The sequence below is a fragment of the Amblyomma maculatum genome, chromosome 1 (genome assembly GCF_055883805.1).
Source record: "Amblyomma maculatum isolate TAMU_Amacu chromosome 1, ASM5588380v1, whole genome shotgun sequence".
In the NCBI taxonomy this organism is placed as follows: domain Eukaryota; kingdom Metazoa; phylum Arthropoda; class Arachnida; order Ixodida; family Ixodidae; genus Amblyomma; species Amblyomma maculatum.
Genome location: NC_139344.1, coordinates 274,306,679 through 274,327,713, shown reverse-complemented (window position 1 = coordinate 274,327,713; position 21,035 = coordinate 274,306,679). Strand labels below are relative to the sequence as shown.

Sequence of the window (21,035 nt, the reverse complement as noted above, 5' to 3'; positions counted from 1 at the left end):
ACGCTGTCGCTGGAACCCGTAGTCGTGCTCCCATCGAGCTTTTATCGCGTCTAATGTGCTGCTCAGTTCCGCTTTTGTGCAGAAAAAAAAATGAAAGAAGAGGAAGAAAAAGAGAGAGATGCGCCGAATTTCTTGGCTCGGTAGGCCTTCAAAAAAATGTTTTTCTCCGCTCCAAAAAATTAATACGCGTTTATCTTGTTCACGGCTTCAAACTCCCCACTAGAACTAACCATCGAACTGTTTTGATTGAAAAGTTATTGAGGGAGTGTTTGATAGTTAGCAATGCAATTACACCAAATTTCACAGCAAATTACGAGCGCCGCGGCTAAGCGTATTTCCTGATGTTTTTTTTTTTTTTTCTGCTTATAATTCCCTATTTTGATGGTGAATCTTCATGGCGCAACGGCATCTTCGGCTAAATTGAGCCATGACACAAAGTCTTTTCTTCTTTTCCACTCAAGGACCCACTCGCCGTGCAGTTCACCACAGAGAAGTGGAGGCCTAAGGGAAAGCCTGTACTCATTGCGTCACCCATGGCAACACTGAGAATCGAAGCCAGCCCCTCGCGCAAGCGAGGCGTAAGGTGCCACTGCAGTCGGGTAATTCCTTATTTTTCTGAATTGTTTACTGTTCACTGAGACATCTGGTATTCAAACACATATTACGCGAATGCTGACATGGCAATTTCAAGTGGCAACGAATTCCATCATTGTATGGACAATTATTTTCACGTGATCATTCATTACCACTGCTATAATCCTTCGCGCTAAAAAGGAAGGCGTCAGAACAAAAATACTTCAGTGCAAAAAACAAATATATTGGGATACAACAGTGAGTGCTTATGAGAACAGGAAGGACTCGCTATTCCTCGGTTGTACAAGGTTCAAACGCATGCTGACCTTGGCAGTCAGCTGTGGACTGCAAACGCTAATATGTTTGATGTGCTGTAGACTGGCATTATGAATACGCCATCAGATCGCCGCAACCCAGGAAGTATGAATAAAAATGAATTTACAGTGAGGCGAGCGGGTCAAAAGCAGTGGCCACTATGCTTAATACCAGCGGTTGTTTGCTAACAATGCAGCCTCTTCACTAGCGCAGAGCAGCAGGCGAGATACTCATCTTTCCAGCCTACTTCCGTGGACGGCACCAGGATATTGGGGCGGCGCGGAGAACGCGGAGGGGAGTGAACATTTTGCTTACCCATGATGCCTCTGCGGCATTGCTTTTAATATAGATAAATTAAATAGAATAAAATGCAATAGAAAGAGCTTCGGCTGCATTCACACGAAATGTGGTCCTCTTCTCAAAGCTCGCTAAATTATTTTATGCAGCCCTACAAATTTTTGTAGTGCCAACCGCCACACCTTACCCTTTCAATCAGTAAACACATATTTGGTTTGGTTTGGTTTGGTTTCGTCTGGTCTGGCTTGTGGGATTTAACGTCCCAAAGCGACCCAGGCTATGCGAAACGCCGTAGTGGATGGCTCCAGAAATTTTGACCCCCCGGAGTTCTTTAATGCACATTGACATTGCACAGCACACGGGTGCCTTGCTTTTCGCCTCCGTCGAAAAGCGGCCGCCGCGGACGAGATTTAATCCCGCATCCTTGAGCACAGCAGTCGAGCACCCTCAACACTGCACTACCGCGGCGGGGCAATAAACATATCTATCTATGCAAACGCTATAAACAAAAACTGAACACGTTTGCGGGCGTCTTATGATGGCCAGATATTTATATACCGTGAATAAACCTTTCATTGCAAATAGCATAGCAAAATAACTAAAAAAGCAGCGTCGGAGGTTTTATACGCAGCATACAGCAATGATCTGCACTAATTTTCATATAAGGAACGGTACACTACCACTGCTTGCCGTGTGGTAAGTACTGTCGTCTTGAAAACGAGATCAGCTCACGAGAACGAGCAAGTGACCTGGCGATGCATTGTTGTCTACAAAAAGTTTTCGCGCAGGGAGAAAAAAATAGCAACAGTAATCGCCGCACGTGGAAACAATGCCCCTGATAGGTGAGTCGTATTGGATGCTGCCTATTTATTTGACCGCCTCTGCTATAGATGGGGCGAAAAAATGGAACACGTTATCTCTGGAATTCTCTCGTTTTAGTTTGCAATATCTCGCTCTGACAGATAAAGACCCTGTGTGGAACTTTTCCTTTTTACCTTGAGATGCCTTTGGCTTTTCCTGACTACAGGGTAATTAGAGAAAAATTATTTGATGAAATAATGACGCCGTGTAAACAAGACAACAAACCACGCCTTTAGAAACATATCACAATGCGGACACGTGCACAAATACAAAAGTATAGATAAAATTATATGCAAGGGTTTGCGTGGCGCGGTCCAGCTATAGGGAAAAAACTGGAATAGACTTTCATTTCAGATCGTTTTAAAAGAAAGATTGCTCATATTATAAACGCTTTTTTGACAAGAAGACTTTTTTCCTTGGTCATTAAACTTGAGGGTCACGTGATAGCTGTATTCACCGCCATCGCCTACGGTGTCTTGAAGGTAACGGCCCCTACCAAGGGTAATACCGAGTGCTATTACGCCAGCCTTTTTCACGGCGCTTTTGCGTCCTTGCAGGCGTGCGTTTCAGTACACATACGGAGACGATTAGGAGATCAATGAAAGGTTCTTATTTTGTCTCGGGTAGCAATTTAACGTTTTCCTCTCTCCCGTTGAAGTTGCGGTGATGTAAGCCTTTTTTGCTAACCATACTGGGAAGAAGAAATGGCAGCCCTCAACCCCCGCTAGGTCACATATATCCATAGATATGGCGCATTATTGAGAGCGCCCTCACCTCGAATCGAAATAAAGGTCTCTCTTGAGTAGCAGGAAAGCATCGTTGTGGAAGGCTACGGCGCCGACGCAGGCGATGACGCTATTCCACTAAACCGTAGATATAGTGTCCCTGATATTCCCATTCTTAAATGAGAATAACCGTTCTCCATCGCGTGCAAAAGGCACTCCAGGCTGAACAAGCTTTAGAAAGCACGGAACGCTCTGCTTTCATTCTATAACACCTGACGCACCAATGGCCGACTGCTTTACTGAAGATTCACCTGCGACGCCTGTCTTTTTATTCCTCGCCCCTTTCGCGCTTTCTTCTGCTCTGCCAAGCAGAGATGTGACCTCGTTCACATCGAAGGCCGAGAAAGTGTCTCGGGCGGTAGCGCGGTGATTTGACCCAAGTGGCGCGACCCTTGTGAAGACCCATTCAGCGCCCTGGAATCCCCCGTCGCCAAGGCGTCCCCGTGTCGCGCGTACTCTCCCTTCGCAGCCAGGACATTCGCGTCATCGATGGCCCGCTGCACGAAACAACGTATCTGTTTTCGTGCGTAGTCAACAGCCCGTAGGAGAGGAGGGTCGCAAAAATTTTGTCGACCGCGGGAAAACGGTCATCCGCCGAAGAACAAAACATCACCATTCGCTTCCTAGTAGTTTCCCCTGAATGGGGCGTACACAAGGCTCTGGCAGGTACGCGCGGGTCGCCACGGATTTGGCGCGCGGGGAAAATTGCCGCCTCTCCCTCGGAGGAACAGCCCGCGCATCACGAGCGCGACTCCGGAGCGGTTCCGTCTTTCGCGTACGCGCCGAGCCGCGGCGAGCACGCTGGATCAGCCGTCAGCCGCGCGCCGCGCCGGAGGCGTCCGGGTCCCGGTGCACCAGATAACCTGCCGAGCAGCGGACTGGCGGCGTCAAAGCAGCGCATCTGCGGAGAGGCCTAACGAGCCCCTCCTCCCCGACCGCTGTCGTCATTTGGAAGCGCATCTGTTCCCCTTCCTGCCTATGCCTGGCCGCGAGCCGTGCAGCAGCAGCAGCCACTCGGCCGCAGACGGTCTGCCGACGACGCGAGTCCATGCCACGACCTGCCACCGCCCTCGCGGGCGCCTCGGGACTGCTGGTCCTGCTTCTGTACGCCGCCGCCGTCACAAACCCTGCGGCCGGAGCAATCCCGCCGCTGTCCAAGGACGATGCCGCGAAGGTGAGTCCTCCCCAGCCTCTTCCCCGCCTTGTCCATTGCGTAACGCGCTCCTGGCCCGGTTTCTCACCAGACCGCACCTCGGGGCAATTCTTTCGCCCGACCACGTGCGCGCGGAAAGAAGAAAGCCCGCTCGCCGGTTGTGTCGCGACCGAGAGTCACTATCGCTTAGGATAGCAGCAAGCATTGCTGGTACACAGACCGAGCACTGTGGGCTCTTTCGGTAACCGAGAGCCCGGACGCGACTGCCGTCATGGCTCAGCACATTCTTTCATCAGACGCCTAGTTATGCGCCGATAACGGGACTCGGAGCAAGTGGACGGCAGTTTTGCGTAGGTAAGCTACAGGGGCTCTCGTCCTCGCCCGAGACTGCGGTTTTAGTCGGATGTCAATTTCTGACAAGAGTTGCCCTCATTCCCGGCAATTGATAACGGTCTACGAGACCTATCCATGGCTGCTAGAGGCGTGCGCTTGGTCGTCAGTGCCGAGAGAGTTGCGCGCTAATTGCAGAATGGCCTACATCTGGCGACGAAGAGGTGAAGCTGCCTCAGACGGATGGTGCTGCAGTCCATTACCGACAATATGTTTGTTGAACATAGAAATAATGGATGGAATAGAAAACTGAGAAATTTAGCAAGGACTCTGGGATGTTAAGCAAACATTAGACACGAATAGCTTTCCCTCATCACAGACGCGCAACAAATATAGTTTAGGAGTTTATATCCAGTATGTACCAGCTGGCAGCTACTCAAATATCCTCTGCTACGCCGCACCCTCCGAAGCCGAATGAACGCGAGTATGTGAAACACGAGTATAATGATCAAAATATGAAAACTATGGATTTGGCGTCCTGCACATTTCAGGAGTCGGTACTACCTGAAAATAGTGCTTGAAGCTCTCTTCCATATGGAAGACAGCTTCAAGGACTTGTGTGGGTGGTAACGCATTTCATCATAAATATTTCCTTTCGTAGTACTACATTCTGTGCTAATTAGTTTTTCCTTTTATATTTTCGCTTCTAGTCACATTTAGTTCTAGAGCTGATGACGAATTAACGAAACCTCCGCCGGTCTAAGTCACGTCACGTGTGCCATGACTGAGTGCCTTTGTGTTTAGTATACGCAGTGGTACGAATAGCAATCACAGTACGCTAGCTAGTGCGACAAGGATGTGGTGAGCGTTAGTAGCTGGCCTAAAAACAACCCTTTTAAACCCACCGTTGGGGAACGCATCCGGCGTAGGCCTACCGACGTAAGATCTCGCAAGTTTTATTCGCGAGCGGCTGTCATGCACGTCCGTTTTCCTGATAGGGAAGGACATTGCGAGGGAAACCGCTCCAACTAAAAAAATATTTTACGGGAAGCGACCGTTTGTTAAAGACAATAAAGTCGTCATCCCTGCTTGTCTTTCAGCACACTTTCTCCAAGCCTGTCATCGAAACACGCCTGCCAATATCCCAATAATATTTAGCTTGATGCTTTTCTATACGACCCCAGCCGCGGGTGACCACTTGTTGAGCCCGTGTGCAGTGGCACCGTCCTGCAGGGCAGAGAAGATTGGCCCGCAAATAGCATTGTAATGCCTTCACTTAGCCATATCGGACTCCTTAATTTAGGTTGAGTATTTGACATTACCGACACCATTGTTGCCTAGTCAGATCATTTCATACAAAGCTTTTGCGGCAGCATACTTGGATGTCGGGCTCGCATTCTGCCGTTGTAGATGAACTTTGTTCACATAGCGCCGACGTGTGCATGCAGCGCATGTCCGGCAAATGCAAACTTTAGGGATAGATTATATCTGTCCGAGGCTAACGCAAGAGCTTCCACTTTGATGCAGCTGTCAGGTCACAACAGCTGCCACGCCGAGCGAAATCGCTGTGCCGATGGAATTTACGGCGACGCGCACGTACTGAACCATCACGACAGCGAGCGGCGGCCGGAGTCGTGCGCAAGTGGCTCACCCTAAGTGCCTGGGGTTGACCAGCGGTCCGCGATATGTTTTTCCCCTGGCGTTCAAGTCATCAAATGCCTTTCCGTGTGTACCGCGCAGAGAAACGACTATTTCCGCCACTTTTAGCATCTAATAGACCCGATGACACCTGCCGCATGCAGGAACGAGGGTCGGTAACCCTGCGCTCTAGGAAAACAAAACAAGCCAATTTAGCCCCTCATGCACAGCCCTCCAGTGGACAGAACTCCACTAGGATGAAATTTAACCTTTGACTGAGAGCAGATACGAATTGCACGCTACGTCCAACGCCGGCGCCGCAACGGTTTGTTCAGTTGTCCGTCCATATGTACTTGTTAGACCGGTGAATGCCGAATACAAACTTATTAAAACGTGTGCTGATCATGCAGTAAATTATTTCTTCTTATCTTACGGCATTAAAAAGAAAAGACAAACCACAGCAGGCAACGCGCACTGTGGGCGAAAAACAAGCTGTGCTGGGGGCATTGCAACCAAGAGAGAGGCTCACTCACTGACAGCGCGTATAGAGGTAAAAACAAGTGCACGTAGCGCGTACAGCGCCGCAGGTGAGCGTACATTGCGCACGTGTGACCAATAAAAGCGTCGCTCATGGTGAAATGCAAAAGAGAGGGGCAAAGTTTCGAACGAGGGGCCACACTGCCGAAAAACATATGAACTCTTGCAAAAGTGAATTCCCAGCAGAGGAGGGAGCAGCCAGAATGAAAAGTCATCGGCATTAAGGGCTGGATAAATTTCAAAGTGATGCCAACATGCAACTTGTGATTCAAATGCATATGTACCCTATTTTAATGCGAAATGTGAGGAGCGACACAGGACCACTTTGCGGAATATGCACAAGCGCAGGTTTTTATGGTGGAAGTGACAGCGGCCTGCTTCGAGTAGTGTGAGAGGTCGACTAATAACGCGCAGACTCGCAGCATGGCAAGAAACGAGAAACAGCTTGAAGAAGCGTGAAGAAGCGAGAAGCTTCACTCCCATATCCCTCCTAATGCCCTAATTACCCAAACAGCGGCCGAGAGCCATCCCTTCAATCAAATAAAGGCTTTATTCATTAATTCATGGATGGTTAGACAGTACGAACAAGCACGAGAAATGTGTGCCTGTCATGTTCCTTGCGTTCCGTTCTTACTTGCGCTGTCTCCACATAAGAACACAACGTATTGCCCAGCTTTTGCCGCCCTTACACTCACACTTACATACACACACAATCAAACCACACATTACAAAGTGAAGATGCCCATAATGCGATCGAGAATCGCCTTCTTTGAAGGCAGCAAGCCAAGGCAACTCTAAACACATCCTATCTCATTGGAGATGAAAAAGAAAAAAGGACTAACTTAAAGTCTGATCGTCAGTACAGGTCCACACTCCAAATGTGATATGCATAAAAAATAGATTCGTCTAGGTAGATAATTGTGCTAGCTGGTAAAAATAAAAAAAGGGAAACGCATCGTCCCCTCCTGTGTCGTTGTTTGGTAGCGCTTTTTGTTTTGTTTTGTTTTTTTTTTTTTTTCACGATGATAGATTCGTCTGCCTGAAGACCACAATTTATGAAAGGTTATCCTTCGACTGACTGGTGCCAATTTGATCCCAGTGTACACTAAATACTTCACGTAACAACCTTAACGATGAGCAGGACCTAGAATAATGGCTTTCCTTTTCTTTTCCTTTGGTACCGTGCACTTCATCAACAAGTAATACAAATACAGGCGTTTTAAATGCTGCGTTCACTTGAATAATGGAGGATGTGAATGCCACATCCTCTGCCTGAAGAAATCAGCTGAAGAGCTTGGCAGACAAGGAAAAAAAAGAAACGAAACGCAAAGTAAAGTGCACGAAAGTGAAGGGGGATAATGAAGAGGACAGCAGATGTTGCTGATGGACAGCTGGCATGGCCAATTAGTTAAGGATATTGGTACGCTATGAAAAATACATACACCTAAAGCAAATACTTCGCAAACAAGCGGAAAGTGACATGGAATGAGCAAAATAGAGCGGATCGGACGAGTGACGGAGAGTAAAGTGCAAAGGAAGCACACCTGTATGGATCGGTGCAATGTCGATGTCGCTACTTCGTCCCGGTACACAGCGAAAAATAAGGGAGGTTTCTTTTATTAACTTACAGTTGATGGCTATTGAACGCACGGAAAGAGCTCGCGTCACCTGCGAAATAAATGGCCGACGAGGCAGTATACGTAGGCAAAGAGAAAGAGCTTACAGAAAAGGTACGAACAGCAATGAAATATAAAACGCTTTCCTTTACACACACAAGGCGCACACAGAGACTTTTAGACGCTACTTTCTGTGAACGAAGTGGCCTTTTTTTTTTCTTTTTTTTTTTTTTGGCAGCGCGTGATAAAATGATAAAATTTTCGTTTCAACGTGGCTTTCGAACCTCAATTCCAATTTACTCATGTCATTCAACTGCGGAGCATTCAGTCATACACCCCAGTATTAATTTATTAATAGAATCCACAATAGAACGATAAATTAGAACTGTAATATAAAGGTATGCCAAGGAGAGTACAATGTCGCCATAGATGAATGACAGCGCACTGCTACGTGGTATAAATCACTGACAGTTCGTCAGTCCAATAATAGGGTACAGGTACATTTCTGTTTCATTATAAGTCCCCGGCATATATGACTGTACTGCCCTGTTTCGAGTTAAACCCAGTGAATGATGTCCGCCCAACCCTTGATTAATGTCCCAGTCTCTGACGTAGCCTATATAGAATGCCAGGTGTGCGTCTATGTACTGCACAAAGAAATGTCTCTCTGCGGTATGTGGGTGTTCTTTCTTCTTTAGTTGTTGAATGCCACGCGCCAGGCCGCACAAAAAAAAAAAAAAAAAAAAAGCGTACCAATGCACGGGAAAAGCTCCTAAATATACATCATATTAGACCCTCTCTTTCCGCACTGTCCTCTCTCTTGTCGCGATAACACCGGATGTTGTACGTAGCTCAAATGCCGTGGAATAATAATAAAACACAGTTAATGCGATAAAACCAACCATTTGCTTTTCCTAGAATTTGTACTATTCAACAGTATTTTCATTTTTTATACACTTTTACAGTCATTTCATCATGGTTGTTTTATTCGCTACAGTAGAGAAAAATGGTGGCTGGTCTTTCACGGGCAGTCTGCCTGACTTCAGCGCGGGCGTTTGTAATATCGAAGTACGGTACCTGGACAACGTTAAAATTGTAATTATAGATTTCTTCCTCGAAACACGGCCAACATTGTCGCCCTACATGACAACGCTGCAGGACCAAATTAAGGTGTCCTGCGGATGTCCCTCGCGCTTTGATTGAGAGCGTTTTATTAGCAAACAGCGTGCGCAGTCTCATAGCTGTGTCTTCCACGCAAAAGTCCTTGCCCTCCCGAACTCAAACTATACATGCTTCACTGCATTCCACTGTAGAAATAGCTGTTTTCTCTGAAAACAGAGGTGTTAGAAGCTACAGAGTAAATTTAAATTTAAATTAAATTAAATTATGTAGATATAAAATAAATGCAGGTGCCGTCATCAACAGGTCGTTTTTGGAAGCAAACAATGATGTGTCATTACAGTTGAATATATGCGATTCCTGATGCTAGGACGGTGATCACGGAGTTCTTATGTCACTAGCTTGAATCGAGAGGCGAGAAAATGGAGGAGTCTGATTTTCAGGCCAATAAATGAGCTTTCTTCTATCTGTGAAAACAACCAGAAATATCCACAAAATCAGCTTTTACTGAGAGCAAACGATGTACGGAGTTTGCACCTTAAAAAAAAAAAAAAAAGAAGGCTCGCCAAAGATGTCATCGCATTCGGCAGTAAAAAGGAAAAAAAATGTATCTTGTGGCTGCTCGCATGTGCTTATAAACATCGCTTTGTTTACTTCAAGACTGATACGCGTAAATAATTAATCCGTGCCCCAGGTACGCTACCTCTGTCTGTTAACGGTAAAACGGCCACTTCGAGATATCGCATTGCAACTAATCCTCAACGCTTAAGCCACGTCCTTCGAAATTTATTAGATAAAATTATTCTATATCAAATGTCGCATGCGCACAGTCAGCTCACATCGCTTGTGGCATCATCTGGGCTTGACCTATACTGAGCTGCAATTTTATGTCCTGGCTGCATCGCATGCCGTCGCACGTGGGGAGCATGGTGTGGAGCAACGGCCGAGCATATTCTGCTCGCGCACAGGGCAGAAATGCAAAGTGCCGGACGAACCAAGAGGAGAAACGCTCTCAATACGACGGATGTCTAGAACACGTCTTGTTTTCGCTCTCTTCCAAACCCCCGCCCACTTTCTAAAGAAGAGTCAAGCATTTGCGGCGCCATCTAAGCAATGCATGCAGCGTGGTCTGTAAACCGCCACGCAGAGTGAAACCTGGCGGCAATCAACTCACAAGGCTTCATAAAAAGTTTATGGTTTATGGGGTTTAACGTCCCAAAGGGTCTCAGGCTATGAGAGACGCCGTAGTGGAGGGCTCCGGAAATTTCTACAACCAGGGGTTCTTTAACGTGCACTGACATCGCACAGCACACGGGCGCCTGCCTTGCTTTTCGCCTCCATCGAAAAGCGGCTTTCGAGGCCGCGGGATTCGATCCCGCATCCTTGGGAACAGTAGCCGAGCGCCGTAAGCACTGCGCCACCCCGGCGAGGTCCTTCGTGAAAAGTAGCAGTCCTAAAAATGATATATTGTTGTCGGGTAACGCTCCTTTTTCTTGTGTTCACATAAAAATGGCACGTATCATGTATGCGCGATCTATGCGAACCAAGCGAGTGGCAGCCGAGCTTCCACGCGTGACGCTCACCACGAAGGCCATTTGAATCCCACTCGGCGAACTTCCCTCTAACCGAATTTCACTAACAACTTCTACGAAATATTCCAATAACGTGTTATTAGAGAGTTTTAGCTTACCGTGATCCGCGATCCGCTACCGTGAACCGCCACCGCGCGTTCCACTGCGCATGCCCAAACCCCCTCGACGCGGATAGATGGTGCCACATACTGGATGTCCGCACATGGACCTGCCGCGTCGGGACCAATGAATTGTTCGCCCCGCCCACGCACGGTAGAAGGTCACCGTGGCGGATCGCGGATCACGGTAAGCTAAATCTCTCTATTGGTTACTAAACACATTCGCTCCCTGTCATTTATTCCAAATCAAATGTCACCTGTACAAGAACATAACCAGGCACCTGCGCTTCCGCTTGCGCTGACTACAGGTGACCTCATCGCCGGACACAGCTTCTTCGGAAAAATGTTGCTTATTAGTCGCGTAGCGACTTCGGTGAATGCAAAGACCCCTTGGGTATTTTGAAAAAAGAAAAAGAAGAAAGAAATTTCAGACTGACCTTCAATAAAACTGTCGTCAATGGGGGCATGTTGGAATATAACGCAAACCGAATAATGTAACTGCAATAACATATTCGTTAGCTTTGGGAAAGTGAGAAAATTTTGCGCGCACGAAGCGTTATAGAAGCACAGCACGCATTTTTGTCGCCGCCGCAGACTTCCCTGACCGAGTGCGTTATACTCCGCTCAGGAGAATATATTTTCGCTAGATGTATTGTAAACGGTGATAAACATAAACGCTCAGTTAGCTTAAGGCACATATGGAAACGGGAAAAATGAATATTGCACATCGATACGCATACGCACTAAAAATGGAATCAATGCTACGAAAAAAGCACGCTCTCACCTATCACGGGTTAGCTGTGGCTCGGCATTATTGTATAATTAATTATATATGCTTCACCTATACTTCCAATTCATTTCTGAATGATTCACAATGCAAACGCGGAACCAGCAGATCTGAAACAAGAGTGAACTTGCATGAGGCTACAGTTAAAAAGAACGGACAAGCGCAAGAAACGTCCAGAAAAAGGTTATGTCGAGTTTTCTGTAATAATTTCATCCAATGGAAAATTGCAAGCCATTATTTGTACAGCTGTGAAGCCACGATAGAAAGTAGTGGCACGCTGTCCCTCTTGGTGATAACAGTTCGCCCAGTTGAGCGAATAATAAGCGTGGCAGAAAACAACGACATACAAATATCATTCTGCGAGCTGCGAGTTCGTGTCCCTCTTGCCCCGTCTCTAGGGCTGTTTCCTGTTCGTCGATGATTTTCTTGTTTATCTTTTTTTTTTGTACGCATCCCAAGTGGCACGAAGTTGGTTAAATGTTTCCATCTAGATCAGTGCCAAAATTCCTCCCAGTTCTGTAAGCCTTTGTCAGGTCAGTAAACGCTGACAACGGCAGCCCACTTGATCTTATGGCCCTGTTGGTGAACTGGCAACGTCCATTTCTAGCCAATCCGAATCCAGCACTGAAAAATCAGGCCCCATCTGCTACGATTAAAATGATGGGATGAGCGTACGTAGCTCGGAAGATGAAAAGCAACCGCAGCGTTTTTCACGTATAGTTAGACAAAGTAGGAGGTGCGAAAGCTTTAGCCCACAAATGCAAGTTTTTGGAGAAGGCGACGCACAGCCCGATAGTACGTTGCAGTTGAACAGGTGCGAGGTGATCGCGGCCATAGCTATATACACGAGGTTCCGTACTCGCTTCCCACGCGAAATGCCTGGGTTCGAATCCTCTCCGCTCCGACGATTTTGTTTTCCTTAGCTCAGCAGAGGCTTCACACAAAATTTGTATTTAGGTTTAACGGTGTTTAGCAGCGCTTTCGCTCTAAAACTTCTGGGGACACACTCCCCCTTCTTAGTAGCGTACCCTACTTTTCATTACTAGTGAAATTAGTTATCTCTGACGTCACGCCCCTCTTATCAAATGAGGGCTTTCTCAACACGGCGCCACCGACAAATTTTCAGCCTAATGAGATCTTTAACGCTGCCCCTAATTAAGTCTACAGAAGGAAGAGCTCCGCAGAGAGCCTTGCAGCACAGGGGGAGTCACCGCCGGCACGCGGAGTGCGCATGCTGTGCACGGAACAGAGAAGCGCTGTATGCTGCGCGTATATTGCGCGAGTGAAACTGGACGGCCGGAAGCCTGTTCAATCGGTGAAGGCACGCACGAACCAAAGTGGCACACTCGCCAAATACCTAAGGCCGGGAAAGCAAGGTTAGCGAAGTGGATGCGCTCTTTCACGGACTGGTTCGTTACCGCAGCAGAATCAAGGGCGCGCGCAGGGTTACACGCGTTCATGGGTGCGTCCATCCCCCTTCCTTCTCATATCCGTATTCCCGACGGGGCCCGCGGCTGCCAAGGAAAGCGCTTCTTTATACAGCGGGCAACCCCGCTAAATGGTCTCGATCGTTTGTGCTTGCAGACATTACAGGCAGGTTCGTGGCAGGTATGTTCGAAGCTTTTGTCGCCTTCGGAATACCCGTACAGTTCTCCTGCGTCATGGGGAACCCGTTCGCTTTCGGAGAAATAACTGTTTGCTCCGCACGACCGCCAGTCCTGCTCGGAAAGAGCAGCGCATTTGGTAGGTGGATTGGGTGAAGTATGTCATTGTTTTTACTCATTCTTCCTTTTTTTTCCCCCTGAATTTGGAAACGGGAAAACTTGATGAGCCTATCTTCCCGCTCCACGAGCTACTTGTACAAGTGGATTTCATTGGGAGGCACACGAGGAATTCGCACGACATTGGACGCTGAAAACGCACAAGTAGGCATCTCCTGTCTGCCATAATACACGAATATCTGCTGGTTTCTCCATTGGCCCCTTCAAGCGTTGCTCCCACGTTTTTGGACGCGACTCGAACATAGACTCTTGTATACAGTTAGGAGCAATGTCCACAAGTGTGGACGCAATAAAGAATGTGCTCAAAAACTGAAGAAACCTTGTGCGCAACCATCTAAATCCAGGCATGCAAAATGGACAGAAAATACATTCATAGTTCTGGTGACTGTGTTTTTTCTTGGTTCTTTCGTTGTTAGAGCTTTAAAATTCTTTAAACGGGCTGTTTCGTTTACATAGCTTTTGATTACAGGAGTGAGTTCAGAGACCTTCAAAAGCTTTTTATCTAGGTCTGAGATCAGAGACCTTCAAAAACAGAGTTGAGTCATGATTTCAACGTATGCGATCCAGGCGGAACCTGGATAATTAAACATCTAGGATGGTGTCTGCGCAATCTTGACATGCACCTTACACAGCAATCTGAAATTCTGCAAATCACCGCGCACGCACACACACGCGCAATCACAGTACACACATACATATTGCATAACGATTCGCGACCAGAGTTGAGTTGTCGGACTAGAAACTGGGCTAGCATCAAGGTCAAAAACCGCCTTTTTATTTTATTTATTTTCCTTTTGCCGACTTATCATTTTATTCGTTTTAAGCTTGAGTTACAGAACTTATGAACCAAGCATGAGGCTGGGACAGAGTTCTAGAAACAGCCTGAATAACATTTTTAACTCATTGTCTTTTCAAAAACCTGGTAGTTGCATGAACCGTATGTCCGTTGTCAGTGTCTCTCCATTACGAGAAAGTGAAGGGTGAGTGATGCGACATTTTATTTTACCTCAGATATGAGCTACAAGCCGCACCTCATGAATTATGCATGTCAAGTATTTAGCAGCCAAATGAAATATTGTTCTTTTCGTTGTTGGGTATTGTCCACTGCCTACAGCAGTTTCTGACGCCACAAATCAGCAGCTGGTATACCAGGGCAATTTTAATGTCGACCTTCTCTCAGCCAGTGAATTCAGTAGAAATCTACACAATTTAATCCGTTCACATTGTTTCCATAACACTAAAACATTTACTACTAGGCACTCGCGCAATCGCATGTGCTTCTGGATCACTGTGTAACGAACTATGGAGTAGATGCGCATTTAGTGGTCTAGGATCTCAGTGATCGTCTACCTACTTTTTGTTTTTTGCCCAAGGCTACTACAAAGCGTAAACAAAACAATGTGATACAACGATACCACAGAATGAATTATGCTAATACTAAAAAGTTCTGCGATTTAATTATTAGTCGGAGCTTTCAAAGTGTTTTTGAGAAGGATGACCCCAATATAACCTACGATCTCTTGTAAGACACAGTTCAAGGCTATTACTATGCGATTCGATCCCCACTAATCATCTAGAAAACCGTTCGCGTCAAGGGAGCAGCATGAAAGAACAAAAAAGAAAAGGATAAACTGTTTGCGCACTTGCATTGTTTAGGTAGCTTACCGGGTCTGCGAGGACGTTACTATATATGTGCGTAGGTACACTGACGGTTAAAAATGAGGCCATTTTTTTTTTTTTTGTATGCTAGGGTAACACCTTTGTAAATTTGATCAACGATCCGCAGTAGTGTGCATGCTTAGACTTAGCAGATCTCACACCAAACCCCATATCTCTCGAGGGCTTTATTTTCATAATATTCTATTTGTGTCTTGTTTATGTCGGGGCCAACATGTTTCTAGCCTTTCTGAAATAAAAAGGCGTCAGTGTTTTTAGTTTAATAAATTACTGAAAAAAACATTTTGTTTTTATTCGGGTTTAGATCTTACTTGAAATAAGTGGTTTTCTAGTTTTTTCTTTACCTTTTTGAACTCATGTTCTGGAAGAACATCATCTTAGATTTCCGGTACAAGGAACACGAATGTATTAAACGATCAGCATGGGACGCCCTCTGGGACAATTTGGTTCAGTTTGTATACAGAGCGATCTGCTGGATGTGTAAGCTAAGCTGGAATCATCAATTTACCTTTAAATTCTGCTTGGTTTGCCGACGTTGGTCCGTTTGCAGTAGTATAAAACATTTATTTGGAAAAATTGGTAATGGATTCAGGGCGCGGTTGGTCGGGTTCTCAGTCCGGGACTCCATTGGCTGAAGCCGCTGCCCGAGCTCTCGCAAGCAAGGTCCTTTATGCTGCAATGTCAGAGCTGGACAGGGCCACTTCCCAATCCGCCTACGTTGGGTTTTCTTTACGAGCAATGGCGTGGTTTTCTTGGTAAGCACATACCACATGGTAAAGGTCTGCTTTATGGCCGCAAAATGTGCATTGAGCTGAGAAAGCACCCGGACTAATTTTGTGCAGTCTTGCTGGGCTATTGTAGGACAATGTTTGCAACCGCCTGAGGTGACACTCCTCTGATTTGTCGAGTCATTTAGCAGGTACTGGGAATGTTTGTCTCGCTAAGCGGACATGCTGCAGTATCTCGCGATATGTAGTGAGGGGTTGGTCATGTGAGGGGAGTGATGTAGGATACCAGGAGAGGAATGCTCGGGCTGCGGCCTGTGCACACTTGTTTCCCTCTACCCCTTGATTTGATGACCAGGTACCCATAATAATTCTCTGTCTGAGGGCTGATGTCTGACTTGGGATAAAATTTTACAGGCCAAGGGAGAAACCCGGCCTCGCATGTAGTTCCTGTAGGCGGTTTGGCAGGCAGTAACAATGCGTGTGTATTCAGTGTGTACTGTGGCTAATGCGATCGCTGCCTGCTCCATTTGTGCGACGCCTGAATTTCTAGCCGTCAACCCCGCTACCGTGCAGGCTAGGCGAGAGGCGGCTACTGTTGTGATGCCTTTCTTGACTCATGGGCTGTGGAAATGTCGGCAGAAAATGTCTGCACGAACTTACACAAAGAAAAAAATCTGTCGTCTCCATTGGGAATAACACCACTATCCCTCTGATCCCCAGCTGAATGCGCAAACCAGTACTCCACGCCCGGCTCTCAAGAAACCGACCGTAATTCTTGTGTATCATGAAGATGACAGCGATGACAATGACGATGCAGTTAGCGACGATGATATTGCTGATAGCAGCAATGATAATGACGCTGCAGTTAGCGATAATGATGATGTCAGTAGTGATGACAATGATGTCAAATTAATGACGGTACATTTCGTTAATAAAGGTGATAGTAGGGACAGTGATGATGATGATGATGATGATGATGATGATGATTATGATGATGATGATGATGATGATGATGATGATGATGATGATGATGATGATGATGGTGGTGGTGGTGGTGGTGGTGGTGGTGGTGGTGGTGGTGGTGGTGGTGGTGGTGGTGGTGGTGGTGGTGGTGGTAAGGATGACAATTACAATGCATTTAGTGAAAACAGTCCTGCAGAGTGGCTTTCGCCATTTCCGCTGAGTGAACTCAAGCGCAGTCCTGTATTTTTTTATTTTTATTTCAACCTCAAAGCCGACGCAATCCGTTAGCAATTCAGTGAGATGTTTATACCCACTTATTTTCTGCAGCGCTGGCATAAAAGCGAAATCATGTTTCAAGCCAGAAATCTGCTGGCTCAGAAATCGCGAATGATACTGATTCTCAATAAGAGAGGCAAGTTTTTACTTTGCTTCACCCTCATCGCCAATCTTGTTTATTTACTAGTGTTTATTTTGAATACACTTAGATGGTCGCTTTTTTGCGTGTGTGCGGTGCCGGTATAATGCCACAGACAACTGCAGCAAAATGAGCTCTATTCATTTTGCTAAAACGCTGATTATAGTAACGTCATCCAGCCCATGTTATTCGACCTGTATGAACTATGCGTACTGGTAGACATCGTAAACATTCCTGCAGTCTGCAGATCTCGTTGACCGCACATAAAAAAATTGAGTGCTGGCTCCGTCCAGTAGATTTGAACTGAGCATGAGATACTCGTGCGTTTGCGGATACAAAAATCGCTAGCTGAAATCAACATCCAGGTACAATAAAGCGCAGAGATCTCTCAAACAAAGCTTCTCCGATTCCATAATCTGTGTAAATGGTTAGTGCATTTGCTCTCTAAAGGAAACACTTGAGCAGAGCAGACAGATAAGCTTCTCCATACAATCAACACTGTTACAGAAACCATCGAACTCTTAAAGCGCTGTCACAAACATATTGCACACTGCTTGGGCAGCAACTTTCCGAAAATATCCTTCATTCAGCTTCAAATTCTACAAAAATAGGAAGATTCACGTTGCCACTAGTGAGGTTGTACGGCAGCTCACTGTATGCAGAAGGCATGCCGAAGCAACAGAACGCCTCGATTGCATCACGTGCCTTACGCGTGTCCACCAACACCGAAATTCGCATCAGATGCGAGCACCGCATCCGCTGCCGAGCGTATGCGGTGCGCGCCAATAACGCAACGTTCGTGAGCGCATAGAGTAGGAAACCACTGAGGTAAAAGCGAGGCTTTTGGATATCGTACATATCCTCAGACGACGAGCGGATGCACGGTCTCGTGTTCAAAAATGCACTAATTTGCGCCCATTAAATAGGATTCCGAGGGCAGTTCATTGCCTTATTTCGGACGTAGCGAAATAGAGCATGGAAGCCATGCGTCACGCATTTTCGCTGAAAGCTCGCATAAACGCCCGTTAAGGCATTTTTAAACCGGGTACTCCATCAACAGCAGTATGAACGCATGAGAAAAGAGAAATTCGTTGGAGGCGCTTAGATCTCGCTTAAATGCGGTAAGCCTTTCCTGCGACGACTCTTTACACTCATTTGCTTCTTTTTCTTCTTTTTTACCCTTTCTACTTTTCGTTCTTTTGGTTTCCCTTTCTCTTTTTTCTCGTTTCGTTTTTTCAATTCGGTAACTCCCACGTTTTTTACCCAATTTTAACGTATTTTGTAGAATTTCGACGTCTTTGGCTGTTTTGACTTCTGCACACTATACTGATGCCCTTGGCTACTTTGGCGTCTGACATTTTCGTCACTAATTGATTAATTGCTTCACATCAATCAAATTTTCCCCGCAGATACACTTGTTAATCAATTCATTCCTCGATAAGGACGGTTTCCAACCTCCACGGACACACAAATCCTGTTCACACTCATGAGCCTATAAATGCTTTCGCATTAATGACAGTTTTGGTTCATGCAATGTAATCTTTTATACAGAACAGCACTCGTAGCTTCCAGTCAGACCTTAACAGATTTTTACATATAATTTCAGCGGCAAGACATTATGCAAATCATCAACCCCGTTTGTCATGTGCTCCCGTCAGGCTGCCCTGCTTACCTGCTTAAAAGTGGAATGGCACCTGCTAGCCCAGCCCGGCACAGAGTCCTTTGTAATTTCTCCGTGAGCCAGATGCGGGTCGCCATTAGCGTTGTCGCACAGAACGGGCAACCTCGTCCCAGCTGTCCCGGTGATTTATGGCGAAATTTTTGGCCCACTTCAGCGGCGAGTTCACTTAGATATGCCCATGATGGCGCATTTCGCAGCTTTCGTCAGTCTTTGCGATAAATGCATCAATGAACACAATATAAATGTGCCAAAAATGTGCAATGTTTGCGCTGTAAGTATCGAAATAGGTCTACAGCTAGCTACATCTCGCTCCTTTTTAATGCTTGCTAATGATGGTGCTGAGTTGCATTTCTTTTGGCTTTTATTGCCATCCTGCTTGCTCTGTATTGACTGCAGTATATCTTAAATAAATATTTAAAAATAAAATAAAAGCTGTCAGTTACTTTTAAATCTCCGCCACTTTTCACCCCTTAATTCCTGTCTTAACAGCACTTTGAATATGTTGGCGCACTAGGACTTAACCCATTTGTCAGCACTGTCCGTGGGAAGATATATGTATGTTATTTTACTATGAGAGCCGCAGATTCACATCAAGTAAAAAAAAAAAAATTGGTTGACCTAATTATCCATTGCGTATTGAAAACTTGAACAGCATTTCCTTTTTTTATTTTTCGATTTGGTTGGCTCGTGCGCCTTGCATTGATGTACAACGATGTTTTGAAACAGATGCGTCCAGAAAAAGACATGCATCAAGGTATTGCGTACTGATGTAAAGTGATAAATAAAGCCTGGAACAGCAAACCGGCCCGATCCACGCCAGCAGAAAACTGTTTCTTAAGCTGCCAACCACCTTTCTCACTTTTCCTTTTGCCCCGCCGCGGTGGCGCAGTGGTTACGGCGCTCCACTGCAGTGCCCAAGGATGCGGGCTCGATTCCCGGTCATGGTGGCCGTTTTTCGATGGAGGATAAAAGAAAGACCTTTATGTGCTGTACGACCTCAGTGCACGTTAAAGAACCCCAGGGAATCGAAATTTCCGGAGCCCCGACTACGGCATCTCTCATAGCCCGAGTCGCTTTGGGACGTTAAAGCTCTCAAACCAAACCAAGCTTTTTTTCTTGGTTCAAAGCATGATGTTTGCAATGTGGTGAATTTGCGAGGCGCTTTCCCTAAATTCAGTTTTGTGTGGATCAGCATAAATACGCTTTTCCAAAAAAACAAATGTGCCAAATAAGGGTAATAAAAATAATTGGAAAATACTTCCAAGTTTATACAGTTTAAAGTTACGATAGTTCGTATGTAACTTCGTGGAATCGACGAGCGGTTAACGCCTATATATTATTTATACATCAACGCTCCATCTCATGAGGGACATTATAAGGCGAAAAGCTGATTGGTTTGGTATGCACTAACATTCTGTATTTTCCGAAACACGATCATGAGTGTACTAATATAGCCTCCTTAGTGTAATAGTCCTTCCACTTAGGCGCGGCTTTCTTTAACGTCATTCAATAACTTTTACTGACGATGCGTAAATATAAGCAAGGTGATACAACGTAAAGGGGAATAAGGAAGTAGGAAAATAAAAAAAGTTGTCAGTTTCTTTTACGTGCTTGAAAGGACAGCACGGATACGTATGCACCAAGATTATTCGGATATATCAGAGGAGATGACCGGTGTAGACATCGTGATAGAATGGCGAGCTGCATATGAAGTGCCTTATGATCTCAAGCTTGCCGGAAGCATGAAATTTAGATACAAAGGAAGTGTTAATAAATTACAAATTATTGACATATTAGGCCACTGTCCTTCCTTGGAAGGAATCCGCGAACGTAATTATTAAATATAATCACATAAATCTTAGATTAAAATCAAGCAGAACATGCGGTGTTTTGGAAAGGATACATGGTATAATAGATCATGCCATACCAGACGACAAGTTTGGTGATAAGGAAATTTTCAAAATGTAAGTAGTTCCTTACTCATCCCACACTCTTCCGCGCCACACCCATCTGTCCCCCGGACTTCCTCCTAGGAAGGCCCTATTTATCTCGCCGCCAATAATCGATGCTTTATATATTTTTTATATAT

At 45.8% G+C, this 21,035-nt stretch overlaps 1 protein-coding gene across 2 annotated transcripts in view; it reads left to right on the top strand.

Annotated features, from left to right (window-relative positions):
- Positions 1–3,699: 3,699 nt before the first annotated feature.
- The window catches only part of LOC146206585 (trypsin-1-like), a 76,822-nt gene continuing 59,486 nt past the window's right edge, over positions 3,700–21,035 (top strand). Inside the window, exon 1 of one of the 2 annotated variants that reach the window (XM_084591324.1) lies at positions 3,700–4,005. In XM_084591324.1, coding sequence (XP_084447450.1) covers positions 3,810–4,005 — 196 coding nt within the window. In that variant the 5' untranslated portion in view covers positions 3,700–3,809. The remainder of the gene's footprint in view (positions 4,006–21,035) is intronic. The other variant, XM_084591325.1, reaches the window with a different exon arrangement.